Source organism: Episyrphus balteatus, chromosome 2 (assembly GCF_945859705.1).
Source record: "Episyrphus balteatus chromosome 2, idEpiBalt1.1, whole genome shotgun sequence".
Classification (NCBI taxonomy): Eukaryota; Metazoa; Arthropoda; class Insecta; order Diptera; family Syrphidae; genus Episyrphus; species Episyrphus balteatus.
The window spans coordinates 112995343-113010707 of NC_079135.1; the positions used below are offsets into that span (position 1 = coordinate 112995343).

At 31.0% G+C, this 15365-nt stretch overlaps 2 protein-coding genes across 2 annotated transcripts; one reads left to right on the forward strand and one right to left on the reverse strand.

Annotated features, from left to right (window-relative positions):
* Window positions 1-10210: 10210 nt before the first annotated feature.
* LOC129909663 (uncharacterized) lies at window positions 10211-11606 on the forward strand. The gene is made up of 3 exons (XM_055986738.1): window positions 10211-10307; window positions 10370-10743; window positions 10815-11606. Exons 1-3 carry the CDS (start codon window positions 10211-10213, stop codon window positions 11604-11606), a joined length of 1263 nt encoding a protein of 420 aa, XP_055842713.1.
* Window positions 11607-12024: 418 nt separating this feature from the next.
* LOC129909664 (uncharacterized) lies at window positions 12025-14016 on the reverse strand. Its single transcript, XM_055986739.1, has 6 exons — window positions 14008-14016; window positions 13823-13951; window positions 13550-13758; window positions 12953-12959; window positions 12525-12729; window positions 12025-12257 (listed from the first exon to the last, which is right to left on the reverse strand). Exons 1-6 carry the CDS (start codon window positions 14014-14016, stop codon window positions 12025-12027), a joined length of 792 nt encoding a protein of 263 aa, XP_055842714.1.
* Window positions 14017-15365: the final 1349 nt, after the last annotated feature.

Here is a 15365-nt window from a genome sequence, read left to right on the forward strand (position 1 = left end):
AAAATTAGGCAACGAATTATACATACTTTTTACTACACCTCAAAATTCAACAAAAAGTTAACCACTGTATACAAACAGGAAAATAGGTTTCATTTTAAATTAATTTTGTTTGTGTTTCTTTTGATTGACAGTGATTCATAGTAGGTATTGTAATTAAGTTTTGAAAAGTTTTAAAAGAGTTCTGACTATTGAATGTGATTGAAGTCAAAATTAAGCTTATGTTTTCCAAAAAATTTAATCCGTTTAAATGAAAGTCCAAAAAACCAAAACCTTCAGTGAAATTTCTCGTCCAACACTGCCCTAACCTGGAAATTTTGAATTCGCTTCCTTTTCCGACATTTCAAAACCTGAATTAGGTATTAATGTATGTATGTATATGGTTCCAAAGTGATTTAGTAAGTTGTAAGTCACGTAATCAAAACTTTTTTTCACCTTTTAACTATGAAATTGGATCCTATTAGGTTTGGCTGATCTCGTAACCAGGCTGCTTAGAAAAATAACGTACCTACTCGAATTTATTAAATTTTTTTTCGAGTAAAAATTGACCAAATGTGAAACAACCACTTTCCTCTACACATTATTACGTAAATTAACCAACGCAATAGGAATGAAGTCGAAAGAAAACTGGTCCAAGTCTATAGGCCTACACAGGGACTTTTTTTCGTGTCTATTTTATTCATCAGATATACAAAAGTAAAAGCCTCCCTATCAATACGATGCAGACGTTCTTTTTTTTTTCTACTTTTATGGCATCAAAAAGTGATCGCCTTTCCTTCGTTAGAGTTTCTGTCTGGTGACCAGGTAATCCAATCAAAGGTGCAACACAAACGTGATGCACAAAAAAAAATACAAAACTGTGAAAATCACTTACACTCGTTATTTAGCAATAAAATTAATTTTTATTTCAATCTTCTCTTATAGCCAAGAGTTGTGTTTAGTGTTGGCTGTTGGGTTGTGTCTGCACACGACTGGTACGTGCTCTACTTAAGTGCGCCACCACAACACAACATATTAACTCTCAAGACTTAAGTACTTTCTCCTCTCACAGATTTGACGCCTTCGTTTTTTTTTCCCTAAAGGAAAATATTTTTATAAGAAAACTACGACGACCGACTCGCGTAGTCTGTATTTCTGGGGCCTGTTTGTCTACGCACTTTTCTTTTTTTGGAATATAAGTATAATCCCACTTAAATGTCGGAAAATTTATGTTGATGGAAGGATATTACATGTGAAGTTTTTTGCTACGTGAGAATTTAATTGAATCAAGAGTTACATATAACTTCGTTATGAACAAGAGTACGAGTCGACTGCGAAAAAAAATTATGAATTCTTGTAGAGGTGTCATATAATAAGCATTTTGTGTAATGGGAAAAGGGTAGACGCGTCTATATCCTAACGTTAAGGAGAAAGGCGCAGTTAAAAATATATTTTAAAATTAAAAAAAAATATTTTAGAACAACGGAAACACTTCCAATTGCATCGATCAGTTCAAAAACGTTATAAGTCAACCTGTATAACTTTTGAAGAAGAAAACAAAAATCTGTATCATTTTAAAAGCTGCATTCTTTAAGATCGCAAAAACCACTCCATTTGCCCAAAATTCGCAAAAAAAAGTATTTCGTGGTGTATTGATCGATCATTTTTAAATTCATTCCTGAAATGCAACAATTATGTTTGTTATAATAAAATATTATTTTTCTGTATGCACCAACTTTGATTTGAAACTTTTCAGTGACTCCTGCGAGCTATTTTATGTGTCTTCGTTTTTACTTGCCATTACCTACAAGCCCATTATTATTCGCACCTATTTGACCTTGACTTTATTGAAAAGGCTGGTTTGCATCAGTTGCATCAGTTCCCTACTACTTTGCTTTTTTCTAGAAAGATTCCTTTAGAAGTTCTAACACGCAGAAAAATGAAAAATTAACAGAGGGAGTTTGCAAATAAAGCACCAGCAACTACGAGTCGACTCGGTTATTCAAAATTGTTCAATTTTACCCACTTTCTCCGATAAATCTAAATCTCGAGTTTCTCGATCAATATAAACAAGTTGATCGGTTAAAATAACCGTCTAAAATGGTAATTTTAAACAATTTAGCAGAGGCGATTTTTGAGTAAGAAAGTCCTTTCTCCCATATTTTATACACTGCACTGTTTGATTAGAGTTCTTTTTTGTGGTTTTTCGCAAAGATAATTTTTCATAATAAAGTATTTAGTATTTTCGTCTCATTAAAAGAAGTGTTGCACAGTGTTTTTAGATTAAATACAATACTACACTGTACTTTTACAAATTTTTCATATTAAATGCTCTTTTTTAATAGATAGAATTATTTTGATTTAAAAGAACACACATTAGAAAAAAATGTTCACTATGGTGTATACGTACTTTTTTTTATATTTTATTTAAATTTTATTTTGATTGATTTTAATCTTCAATAAAATACTGGTTGCTGCAATGTTGGTTTTAAAAAGGCAGATATGAGTGTCTGCCTGGTCTATTGCCTAGGAGACTAAGAAATTAGGGGCGCCTAAGGCGCCTTTACTTTAATTTCTCTTCTGTATAAAGAACGAAGGCACCTAAATTTTTGTTGAATTTTTTTTACTCTCCCAAAAACGCTCCCATTCTAAAAAAAGACTTCTTATAGTGAATAAAAAACAATGGTGCCCCAAAAAATTTTTTTAAATTTCAATTGATGGAGTTAAAATTATTATTATATTAAAGTATTGTTGTACAAATCCTGGAGAACTATCATACGGATTATCATTCCCACAACTTTTAGTTGCGATGTTGGCTCCTGTTAAACTTTTTTTTTTGTGTCTATAATTTTTATACAAAAAGCCTTAACAGTGTAGCAAATTTTAACTTTAAGAGCAAGACCAAGCGACACAGTCGTGAGTTTTATTTTTTATTGATCTAAACCAACATATTTCATTTTAATGGGAAATACATGATCTTAACTATGAAATTAAATAATTAAAAAAAAAAAATAACTACCACCCTAATATAGATCTAAACAAAAATAAAAAAAAAAATATTTCAATTTGTTCGTCACTTATTGATAAGACTAGCAGGAGAAAGGTAAGAACAGCAACAATATATATACAGGGTGTCCCAAAAGTAATGGATCAAACGAAATATGCTGATAGGCCAACTTTAGGGCTCTCAGAATTTGGTAACTTGTTCATCCCAAATCCTTCCGGTTTTCGATTTAATGCAGTTTTTGTGAAATTTCGAAAAATCCCGACTTTGCAACAGTATTTTGCTTCCTCCGCTCATAATTAATTTTTGTTTTTTACAATTCTTTCACTAAAACATTGCCTAATAATAAGAAATAATTAATTAATCAAAATATTTTTCATTTCATACGCCAATTTGCTGCAAATTAATTAACAGTTGCATGTTTTATAAAAACTTAATTTCTTTCTTTTATTTCAGAGCAACACCCTGAAAAAAATTTGTATGGTATGGCACTGGTTTATTATTTTGAAAACTTTTCGTGTTATTGCAGTTTTCAAAAATGTATAAAAATTTCCAAAGTTGAAATTAGAACGAAAGATATTACAATTTGAATGCAAAAAAATAGACGTTTTCAAAGCAAAATAACAAACAAAAATCGAGGCTTTTGTTCAAAAAGAAATAAACAAACAACAGTCGAGAAAATGTGTTTATTTTTCTTTGTTATTTTTCTCTGAAAAGCCCTGTTTTGTTGCTTTTAAATTGTAATATCTTCAGTTCTAACTTCAGCTTTGGAAACTTTTATACATTTTTGAAAACTGCAATAACACGACAAGTTTTCAAAATAATAAACCAGTGCCATACCATACAAATTTTTTTCAGGGTGTTGCTCTGAAATAAAAGAAAGAAATTGAGTTTTTATAAAACATGCAACTGTTAATTAATTTGCAGCAAATTGGCGTATGAAATGAAAAATATTTTGATTAATTAATTATTTCTTATTATTAGGCAATGTTTTAGTGAAAGAATTGTAAAAAACAAAAATTAATTATGAGCGGAGGAAGCAAAATACTGTTGCAAAGTCGGGATTTTTCTAAATTTCACAAAAACTGCATTAAATCGAAAACCGGAAGGATTTGGGATGAACAAGTTACCAAATTCTGAGAGCCCTAAAGTCGGCCTATCAGCATATTTCGTTTGATCCATTACTTTTGGGACACCCTGTATATATATTATGAATTAATAAAAATAATAATCGTGAAAAGAAAAAGTGAAAACCTAACAAATAAGTTGTTAGGTGTCATGTCACGACCGAAACATAATAGTTAATGGTTCTTGGATGGAGTAAGAAAGTTTTACAAACAAAATATTTTTTTATTAAATTATTACTCAAGCAAAGAGGCGTCAAATAATAATTAACAGAATTTCATTTTCTGTATTTTTTTCATAAATAAATACAACACACATTAAGGAGTTAACAGAGAGGTGTAGTATACACCAACACATTAAACAGACGCCATCACAAATAATTATACCTCAACAAGTTTTGGCGGCAATTTAGTTAACGCTTGTAGAAATAATTTTTATGAGACACCACGCGAGACACAAGTCCTCCGAAGAATACTCGCCAGATAAAAAGTGAATGTAGTCAAATCAAGTTTGTGCACTTTTCAAATACCTCGTTTTACTTATATTTTTAGGTTTAAACCAGGAAAAGTCATCATATCAGCATCACATGTTTAACTATGATTTGGCATTTCCAGTCTGGTATACGATGCATCGAAATTGGTTTCACAGCCTCTGAGCGCCGCCATTTCTAAGGTTGCCTTTCGCTGAAGAAATTTGTACTCCTTAATCGAATAAGAAAGTACCCAATGGACTTATCGTAATGCCTCTAAGGTATTTGCAGCTGATATTTTACGATCACCCTGGCCTGGTCGGGGCTTGACAATATAATGATGAATAAGACAATTTGTGGCGCTGGCGCTGGTGGCTGGTGGCGCCAACAGTTTCCCATTCACCTTGCGGAAGAAGCAAGCATGACAAGGCTATGTTTTGTGACGTTTATCATGAATGTCGAGTTTAACTTTTATTATATTTACCGAATCAATGTTCATGCTCAGTTAAAGTGATATGTAGAGTTGAAAGTTGTAGATTGATTAGAGATCAAAATAGTAGTGATAATGATAATTCGAACTTGTGTGGTGAATATTGTTTAATGTGGGGGATAATAATTGTTGGATTATATCAAGAGTGAAAGTAGATTGGAAGCTTTTAGGCGTAATATTGTTATTCAAATTAAAATTTAATAAAAGAGGCATGTTAATAAAATGGAGGAAATAGAATTTTGTTTCCTTATGATGATGGGGGCAAAAATGATTGAGGTACACGATAAATACTTATTAAACCTGTGAGATTAATAAATTGTGGTACAATTAAAATTCATGAAAAAACCCAGAGTTAAGTAGGTACCTACTTAAATTGTGATGCGAACATTTTTATCTAATGTCTATAATTAATCGATAACGTCTAAATATAATCTAAATAAAATTAGTTTTTGTTATTTGGAATTACCTATACAACACACTGACGCATAAGATTGCATAACTTAATAAAATAAATTGTTCTCAGGTTACATCAGCAGCGCTATTGTGAGTTTCTTCCCGCATTTCACTTTGCCCCTATAATGAATTTCAAGCCAAAAATTGTTTACCCTTAAATTAAATTTATATTGGAGTAGGTATATATTTCATAGTCACGTTCAGACTATATGCAAACACTTTATAGTTTAATCTATAAATATCTTACAAAAAAAAAAAGTAAAAAATCCATCATTTACAAACTGTCAAGTCAACCAATGTTTTAAATGATTCTATATTTTAATTCGAATTTCAGAGTGGATCTCCTATGCGTTTGAAGTAATTTATAAACAAATACAAAAGTTGGTATCACCAAGAAAAAAATGTCAACACCCTTGCTTTGTCCGATAAATTAAAAAAAAAAAAAAAATTGAAGGGGTTAATTATATTATTTTAAATGGTCACTGTGGCGTATACGTAATTCTTTTTATATAAATTTTTTATTATTTATTTTTCATAAAATCAACTTAATATACAAGTTCACTGATTACCATTTTCAAGTTTAAATTGAAAAATTAAATTTAAGTACTCTTTTGATACTTTTTGCATTTTTATTTTCTTTAATATTACGTGGTTATGAGTTCCAGAGGGACGGAATTTACAAAGAAATGTCGCTCTGATGTTAGGTGAAAACAGCGAGGGTTATTTTAAATATAATGAGATATGGTTCCTCCGAGCATTTTTGCTGTTGAAACGTAATTGGCTGTAGCATTTATAAAAATAATCGATAGAAAATGTGTGGTATTTAAAGTTTTTAGGGCTTAAAATAAGATCAATCGAATCAGATCAATTAATAACTTTCTTCAAGTTATCACTGACGTAGAATTCTTTATGCTCAATAGGACCCAATGTACAACTATAATATAGCTGAATCCTGAATGCCTACATTAGCGCACATGTGAGGGGAACAATTTGTAAGTGAAAATAGAAGTGCAGTAACATAAACTGAAAAAAGGGTCCAAGAACGGATCCTTCAGGCACACCAGTAATATTTGTAAAAAAAATTATATAGATGTTCTTCAACTTGCACTGATTGCCTTCTTTTAGACAGATTTGAAAAGAGCGGAAGAGAAAAAATTAAATTTTGCATGAGTTTATTACACAAATTGACATGTTAGTATAGTATCAAAGCCCTCCAAAATGTAGGTAATCTCATATTGTAAATCGATGAATGTGCGTCGAATTAATAACTACCAAGAAAAAATAGACCTCAAGCCCTTTTCGAATTATTATTTTTATTCAAGAAAGGTCACAAACAAAGGAATAGTTTTTATTCATAAATTTCACTTACTTGACTTTACTTTAGCACTTTTTAAAATTATTTTTTTCGTTTCTTTCTTCCAGAAACTTCCAGCACTTATAACGAAGAAAAAATACAAGCTTCTACGAACAACAGTCATTGCCTACAGCTTTCCGATATCGTGCACAAACTCCAAAGACAGCCATGAATGAACTACAAATGTTTGAGAGAAAAAAAATAAGAATCTAATAAAATAAATTTGTTGTACGACACCCCATCAAGAAGTAAGAGGGCTAGTTACTAACAACTCTTAACCAATCTTGGATGAACTTAACTAATTTGCAAAAATAGTAAGGACATACAATTTACCTCCGAGTCCGAACGTCTAAGCAGAGGTGTACTTTTTCGTGGTACTCTTGAAGGCTTTGTAAATTCTTCGCAAAAGGCAGTACCCCTGAAAAAATTGTTTTAATTCGTGGGAGCTGGGAAACGAACCAAGACCTCTGGCGGTCATAGTCCATGCTACTTATTATCTTAGGATGTGACATCGGCAGAAAAACTATAGGTAGCAACAAGAAACTAACTCGACCAAACGCTAACCAACCCAACTTAACCAACCTCACATCTGGACATTGGGGTTGGAATACCCCGAGGTAAGCAGACTTGTCAAATTAAGTTTATCCATGTATTATAAGAATTTATATTTTTTAATTTAGTCATTGTATAAGGTAAAGTTTCCTTTTGCCTACTTTCATAGCAAAAATATCTATAAGTTTCTTGAATTGTAGATGTTAGAATATGAAAATAACGAGTCAGGAGGGCCATGTTTACACCTGCTCCTACAGACCTGGTTGTTAGTTATTTTCGTAATATAATTTTAATTCAACACTAATTTGTATAGTAAGATTTATTATTTAACCTCATCTATACGCAGATAAGCTAATCTTCCTTTTATCTTAGTTTCAAAGTTCAGTTTGAGTTCTCCCCCAGACTGTTTACCATGCAAATTTAGATTTGATAGACAAAAAACAAACAAAATGCAGATTACTTAAGTAGGCAAGGTATAAATACAACGTAAGATATATCTTTCACAATAATGTTCCATTTGTCGAAAAATTGCGCACTCAAGAATATTCCCCAAGATCTGTCTTTAAAGTCATTTTTAAAATATTTTTAATGTTTACATTTTGCCTTGTTAATGAAATGGAAATATTAAGCTGAAATTATATTTATTTTAATTAAAGTGTTCTTAGCTGAATAAATAAATTGTTTCCAATGACCTTGATCACTTAATGGAGCTTTATTTTGACATTCATTACGTAAATAAGGAAAGCGAATGATCATCGACAACGTAATACTAAAAGTCAGTAACAAATAAATAAATAAAAACACAACAAAAACCAAACAAACTAACTTAATTTAAAAAAAAATAAAAACGAAATAATTAAGTTCGCTTTCACTCTCGAATCAAAATAAAATTGAACATTATGGCTTTGAGGGACTTATACAATTTACGTAAAGCCACTCACAAATTGTGGATTGTATATCTTTTTATCTTAGAGAGTTTATAACTTTATTGAACATTATCTTTATTTTCGATTTAGTCTCGCTTTTATAACAAAGCATAATAATATTGTTAACTTGTTTTTTAAGTTCCAATCACCGGTGTTGTCGTCGTTGCGTTGCGTTGTTAGCGCCAACAACGTTGCGCCTTCGTCACTAGCAAAGTTCCGTATACCGAAATAAATAAAAATGCAATCTTAGATAAATCTAAGATGCAAAATGCCGGCATCACTTTTAAGACAAAGTCTGAAGTCCGGTCTTTATTGAAAGCGAAAGTTTGTTATTGTTATATTTTAGCTGTGACATAATTATTCTTTAACATTTATAAAGTCAACGTTGTTGTTTGTGGGAGATTGTTAATCGGTTAAATGAATGTTAGACAGAGACATTAAATATCTCTTTTATTACATCAAGCTGTGATAGAAATCAATCGGTCAAGAGCAAAGCTAAAACAGAACTAAGAGTGATGGATTCTTTGGAGAAATTGGGGTCAGATTTTGATGATGATTACTGTAAAAAAACTTGTAGGTACGGGTTTATTATGTCAGAACTCAGAAGTAGTTTAATGTCATATTTAAATGCAGTTTAGAAGAATAAATGGTTTTACTTTCTTTAATTATTCCTTTCCTATGGATGATTTATTAGGAAATATTATATTTTGGTTTTTGAAAAAAAAGTCATGTACAGGGTTGTAAAAATATCAATTAAAAAAAAATGCATTAAAAATTAAGAAAAAAATATTTAGTGTAAATAAAAAATTTTTTTATTGCAACTGAAAAGTATTTGCATTAAAAAAAAAATATTTATTGCAAGTAGAAATATTTTCAAAAAATGTTATTACTATGAAAATGATTTGTATTGAAAATTGAAAATGTTTTGCATACAAAAAATGTATTGCAAATAATAAATGTTCTGCATTGACAAAAAAAAAATTTAAGGCAAAATGTGTTTTTTTAATATTAGTCGAGTTCGCTACAATTTTGACTACATATTTGGTCTTATATAAGCTTCAATATTACAGTTGAAATAAATAATTTATGGTGGTCAAATAGCCAAAAATGTAAGAAATTCGATGGATATAAAAAAAATTTAATACACACATTTTGTGTTGAGTTTTTTTTTTTTAATGCAACAAATTTTGTATTTGCAATAAACTTTTGTTTAGTGCAAAATATTTTTATTTGGAATAAATATTTCATTTTCAATGGAAATTTTTTTATTTGTAACAAAATACACTGTGCTACAAAATAAAAAAAAAAAATACACCCGAGAAATTAAATAGTGTAGGCTGTTCGTATGGTCGAATAATACATACAAATATTTTTGGGATTGGGGTCGAAATTATGTATGTTGCAAAATTCTGTATTCAAAATACTGTATGCCAAAATACTGTATGTCAAAATTCTGTATGTGCAAAATGCTGTAGGAACAAAATTCTGAAAGTCAAAATTCTGTATAGCAAAATTTTGGTTGGTCAAAATACTGTATTTCAAAATTCTGTACATCAAAATTCTGTAAATCAAAATGCTGTAAAAAAATATCGTTTTGATAATGTAAAAAAGTGCGCGCGCACTTTTTTACATTAAGGGTATTCACGTAACGAGATAATTTTCTACTTTGCGGAAAAATAGAAAATTCCGCAAAAGATTTAAATGAACACCCCAGCAGAAAACAGTTGCGTAAACAAGGGAAACAAACAGCTGTTTGTTAAACGTCAAAGTGAATTTGTTCAATTCACGTCATTCGATAGTTTATGTTAAAGTGATTCTTTTTTTTTTTATTGTAATTACATTTTAATTTTTGCTTTTCAAGATGCCAAGAAGTAGTTTTAAAACAAAATTCATTCAATTGTATGAACAAATCACTTTAAATGATTTGTGGATGTTGGAGTTATTTGGTGAAAACGATGGTACCTATATGAGAAAGAAATGTACATTGCTGAAATTGTTAAATTAAACTTTTATAAATTAGATAAAACACAAGAGAAACAGGACGAGATAATAGAAGACTTGACGATTTTAATGTTAATTGCTGAAAATTCCCGATATGGAGCTCCGTTTTTGCAGCATTCTGTGCCTAAATCGAATATGTTCTTGGAAAATGTCTTGCCTCATTTGGATGAAGATCGGTTTAAACAAATCGTTCGCGTCAACTGGTCAAATTTTGATATCATCCTAGACCTAATTAAAGATGACGAGATTTTTCATGGACCAAGATCCTGTCGACAGTTATCTGTCAAAACACAGTTAACAATAGTTCTTTATCGATTGGGATCTAGTGGTGAAGGAGGTTCGATTGCCAAAATTGCAAGATTGTTTGGAATTGGTGACGGTGGTACAATTCAGGTAATTGAAGATCTTATAATTGAAAAGACTTTAAATCAAAACTTTCATATACTTTTGTAATTCATTCTCAGAACATCACCGAGAGAGTTTTCCAGGCAATTCTAAAACTTAAAAACAAATATCTGTTTTGGCCAGATGCTCAAGAGCGGAAAAATTTGGCTTTGGAAACGTCAAATGAATTGCCGCACTGCATTGGATATGTTGACGGCACTGAAATAAAATTAGCCGAAAAACCGTCAGAAGATCCTGAAGCTTACTTTTCAAGAAAGCATATTTACTCCCTCAAAGTTCAGGCAGTGTGCGACTATAAACTAAGAATTCGTCATATGGTTTTGGGATATCCAGGCAGTGTCCATGATGCGCGAATATATAATAACTGCGACCTGTTCACCAAAGAACAAGATTTTTTCACGGGGTCAGAATGGCTGGCGGGCGACAGTGCATACAAATTAACTGGCACTGTTGTGACTCCTTTCCGGGAGAATTCGGTTGAAATGACTGCAGAAAAAAGAAAGAACTTTAATAGGAATTTTAGTAAATACCGCATACGAATCGAACACTGCTTTGGTCTCTTGAAGGAGCGATTCAGTAGTTTAAAGGAATTAAAAATACAAATTAAAAACCAATCTGGGAATAAATTAGCATGTCGTTGGGTTCTTGTGTGTGCTATTTTGCATAACATTATTCTCGCGCAAACTGCATCAGAGGATAGCTTCGAAGTTCAAAATGAAGCAAACACTGCAGACATTCACGAAGAATCCAACCATGAAAGTGAAGAATCCAACCATGAAAGTGTTTGCACTGTTGCAGGGCAAGTGAAGAGACGAGCCTTGGTGGAACTGATCCACGAACAAAATTTATAAACACATATACTTACTTTATTTATTTATTTATTGTCATATATACTTACCTTTGTTGTCATACATATATGTATACTTACCTTAGTTCTCGTTTCCAATTGTTTGTTAATTTTAAAACTCAAAACTTTTTTTGTTAACAAAGAAAATAAATTATATTTCATAAATAACTTCATTTTTTAAATTTATATTTACATAAAATAAAAACTTAATACTAATAAAGAAAATAAATTAAATTTCACAACCAACACAAGGTAAAACCAAAATGTGAGAATGCAGTTTTATAACCTAATGGTTTCTAATTCGAAACTGTCAGACCTCCGAATTCGTTATTAGAACCCATTAGGTTATAAAAGTACAAACTAATATTTTGGTTATACCTCCACACCCAAAATTCGCTGCGAGCTCTTAAACTATAAGCAAATTATTGTTGTTTAAATTTCAATTCCAACTCATAACGTTGGACTCTCTCTTCCTTCTCAATTTCTAGCTTCCTTAATTCGAAGTCTTGTTCTTGCTTCTTCTTTTTCAATTCCATTTCTTCTTGGAATTTTTTTGTTTCAAGTTCTAATTTCTTGACTTGCAGCTCCATTAACTGCCCAATAGCATTGGAACTAGTTATTTTATTTGTTTTTTTGTTCGGCATTTTCATTTGGTCTAAAAAGAGTAAGAGATACAAACGTTATTTACTTTTAAGATATTCAAGATTACAGAATGAAATTAGTACATAAGTTACAATTAGCATCAAGGCTCGACCACACCGGAAAGGTATACGGAAGCGGTACGGGCAGTTGTATGAAAAAAAATCCACACCTAAACATTGTTGCTCCGTACCACTACTGCATACCCTTCCGGTGTGGTCCAGCTTACAATGTTTTAAATATTGCAGTCAGAAAAAATGTCACAAAAACAAATGGAACTTACCTTTGGCTTTGCTTACTGGCGATAGCTGTGGCGCCTCGTCCTCCTGGAAACTGTCTGTGTGTTCAATTTCAATATAGGTTGAGTCGTCCTCTTGGATTTCCTCTATCAACTCATCGGTTGAATAATTTGTCTGATAGACGATGTTTGGGGCTATATTCTTTCTAGCCCCAAAAATTATTTCCAACTGGTCAAAAAATGGACAAATTTTTGAAGTGAAAACTTCTTTAGTATCGTAGTGATTTGAAACAAGATGAAACGAAAACGCGACACGACTTCAACTTGTTATAACTTTTTTGTTTTAATAGATAGATGAATGAAATTTGCACTGTAGATAGGTAATTAAATAAACTATAATTGTACAAAATTTCAATTAATTTCATATTCAAAACTCAGAGATAACGGTACAAGGATGTTCCTTTTCAACACACGTTATATCTTTTGATTTAGTGCACATACAAATTTGATTTAACTTTAATACGCATGCTGATAACATAACCTTTTATTTGATATATCACACATAACGGTAGGTGCCCTACAAGTTACACAATCTTAAATTGAAAAAAAATTAAAAATACCTCAAAACACCTGTGGAGATCTATTGTCGATGACCAGCCACCAGTGTAGGAAGTACCGTTATCTCAGTTTGAAATATCGACATGGTTGGATTTAAAAAAATCTTACTTTGATACGTCATATAAAAAGTAAAATAAGCTTTCAGATGATATTTTATCATAGGTTGTCATTTAAAAAAATATATTTAATGGGAGAAAAAAGATTGATTTTTGTACTTTTTTGATGAAAAAATTGATTGGGTTCAAAAAATTCTAGCTCTTTTTGTAGATGTTGTATAGACATGGTCGATATAAATATTTTGAGCTGAAACAATAAGCTTTTGTGTGATATAAAATTTATAATAGGTGGTTGGATTTAAAGGTGATAGAATAAAAAAAGGTAGACTTTTTCGATTTTTTTTTGCAAGAAAAATGATTTTTTAAGGTTTCACTTCTACCACGTGTGAATTGCACAGATGATTTTTTTTTTTGATGTATTCCAACACACTCTTCTCCTCTCCAGTTTCCAGGAGGCCGGCGCCTGTTTTCCCCTGCCAGTCCATCGCGGACATATACGTCCCTTTGAGGTAACGCATTTTACTTTTCATGCATACCCAGTCGATGCTGGCCAGTAGTGGAGACATTCCCGCAAACTTTTGGAAAAATTTTTGGGCTGTTGGTTTCTGGAAGGAAAAGATTATATTCATTAAAATAAATCTGAAAAAGAAGCATTAAAAGTAAACATACCTCAAAGGTTTCGGGGTTATCCTTCACCGCCTCCACTATTAAGTCCAGCATCGACTGGGTTTCCATCTGCGTCCAACGATGTGATGGTTGGTACGGCCGTGTGCGCTTTTTGTTTTCTTGATTTTCATTCTGCAATAAAAGAAAACATATTTAATAAAATTTACTCAAAAATTTGTTCATCTTACCTTCGGCATCTTTTTTTATTTGTTGATTCTGATTGATTTTGTTTTTTTTGTTTTTTTTTTTTATTTAATTTGACGAGAACTTCCCGCTTATGTCAGTTCAGTTGGAGAAAATATGAAATGAGCGCCAAATTAAACGTCAAAATAAACGTCATAAATTTTATCACTTTTTTTTTCTGCAGTTTCTGCTTCAATTTTGTGAGATAAAATTCTACGATTTGCAGAAAATTTTTCCCATACAAATTTTGACAGCTGATTTCTACGGATAGAAAATTCTACGGTTTCTACGGTTTCTATGGGTTTTCCGCGTTTACGTGAATACCCCTATTATCAAAACTATATTTTTTTACAGCATTTTTACAGAATTTTGATATACAGTATTTTGCCGTACAGAATTTTACAAAACAGAATTTTGCATGTCAGTATTTTGTTCATACAGTATTTTGACGTACAGAATTTTGTATTTACAGTATAATGACGTACAGAATTATGGTATTACAGTATTTTGACCCCACAGAATTTTGTCGTACAGAATTTTGACAAGCAGAATTATGACCCGCTCCCATATTTTTGTTATATTTTTTTGGAACCCTCCATTTTTTTTTTATTTTCAAAAAATCTTTACAATGTAATCTATCAATATCTCAGTCATTTTTCTAACAACTCTCAATATGTTATATGTTTTTGGAAAGAGGATTTCCAGACCTTTTGATCTCTATTGTTTAAACAAAATAAGTGTAGGTTTTTATCCCATAAATCTTGAAAAAGTGATTTTTTCCTCATTTTTTTTCAACTTCATCCATTTTTTATTGCACAGTAAAACAAAAAAAAAAAAATAAAGTAAGCTATATTCTGAAAGAATATAGATTTAGACACAAATTGGCGTATTTTTGTTATTGAATTTTGACATACTACGCTTATTTGTGAATAAGAATGTATGGTTTTTTAATTTTTTGGCATTAAACGTGTAAAAAGCGATTTTTGAAAAAGTCTAAAAAAAAAAATGATTTTTTTAACAAGCTAAATCTCTAAAATTAAAACAATTAAAAATCTGAAAAATGTTCACATGATAACTACACTTATTAAATTTGAGCCTGTAAAGTTTTAAATTTTTTGAACAAATGGCTTGACTGGAATTTAAAATTGATCGAACAAGGTCCAAGAAACCCCATGTTATTCCCATAAGAAACTTCAACCGCTTGGCGGCACGGGTTAGAATTAAGTTAGAGACTTGAAACTTAGGGAATATTTTTTTTAGTTTATTTCCAACCATATAAGATCCTACGAGCATAGAAATTCTTATTATTTTAAAATAACGAACACCCTATAATTGTGCACCTTGCAATTCACATCATGAAAAG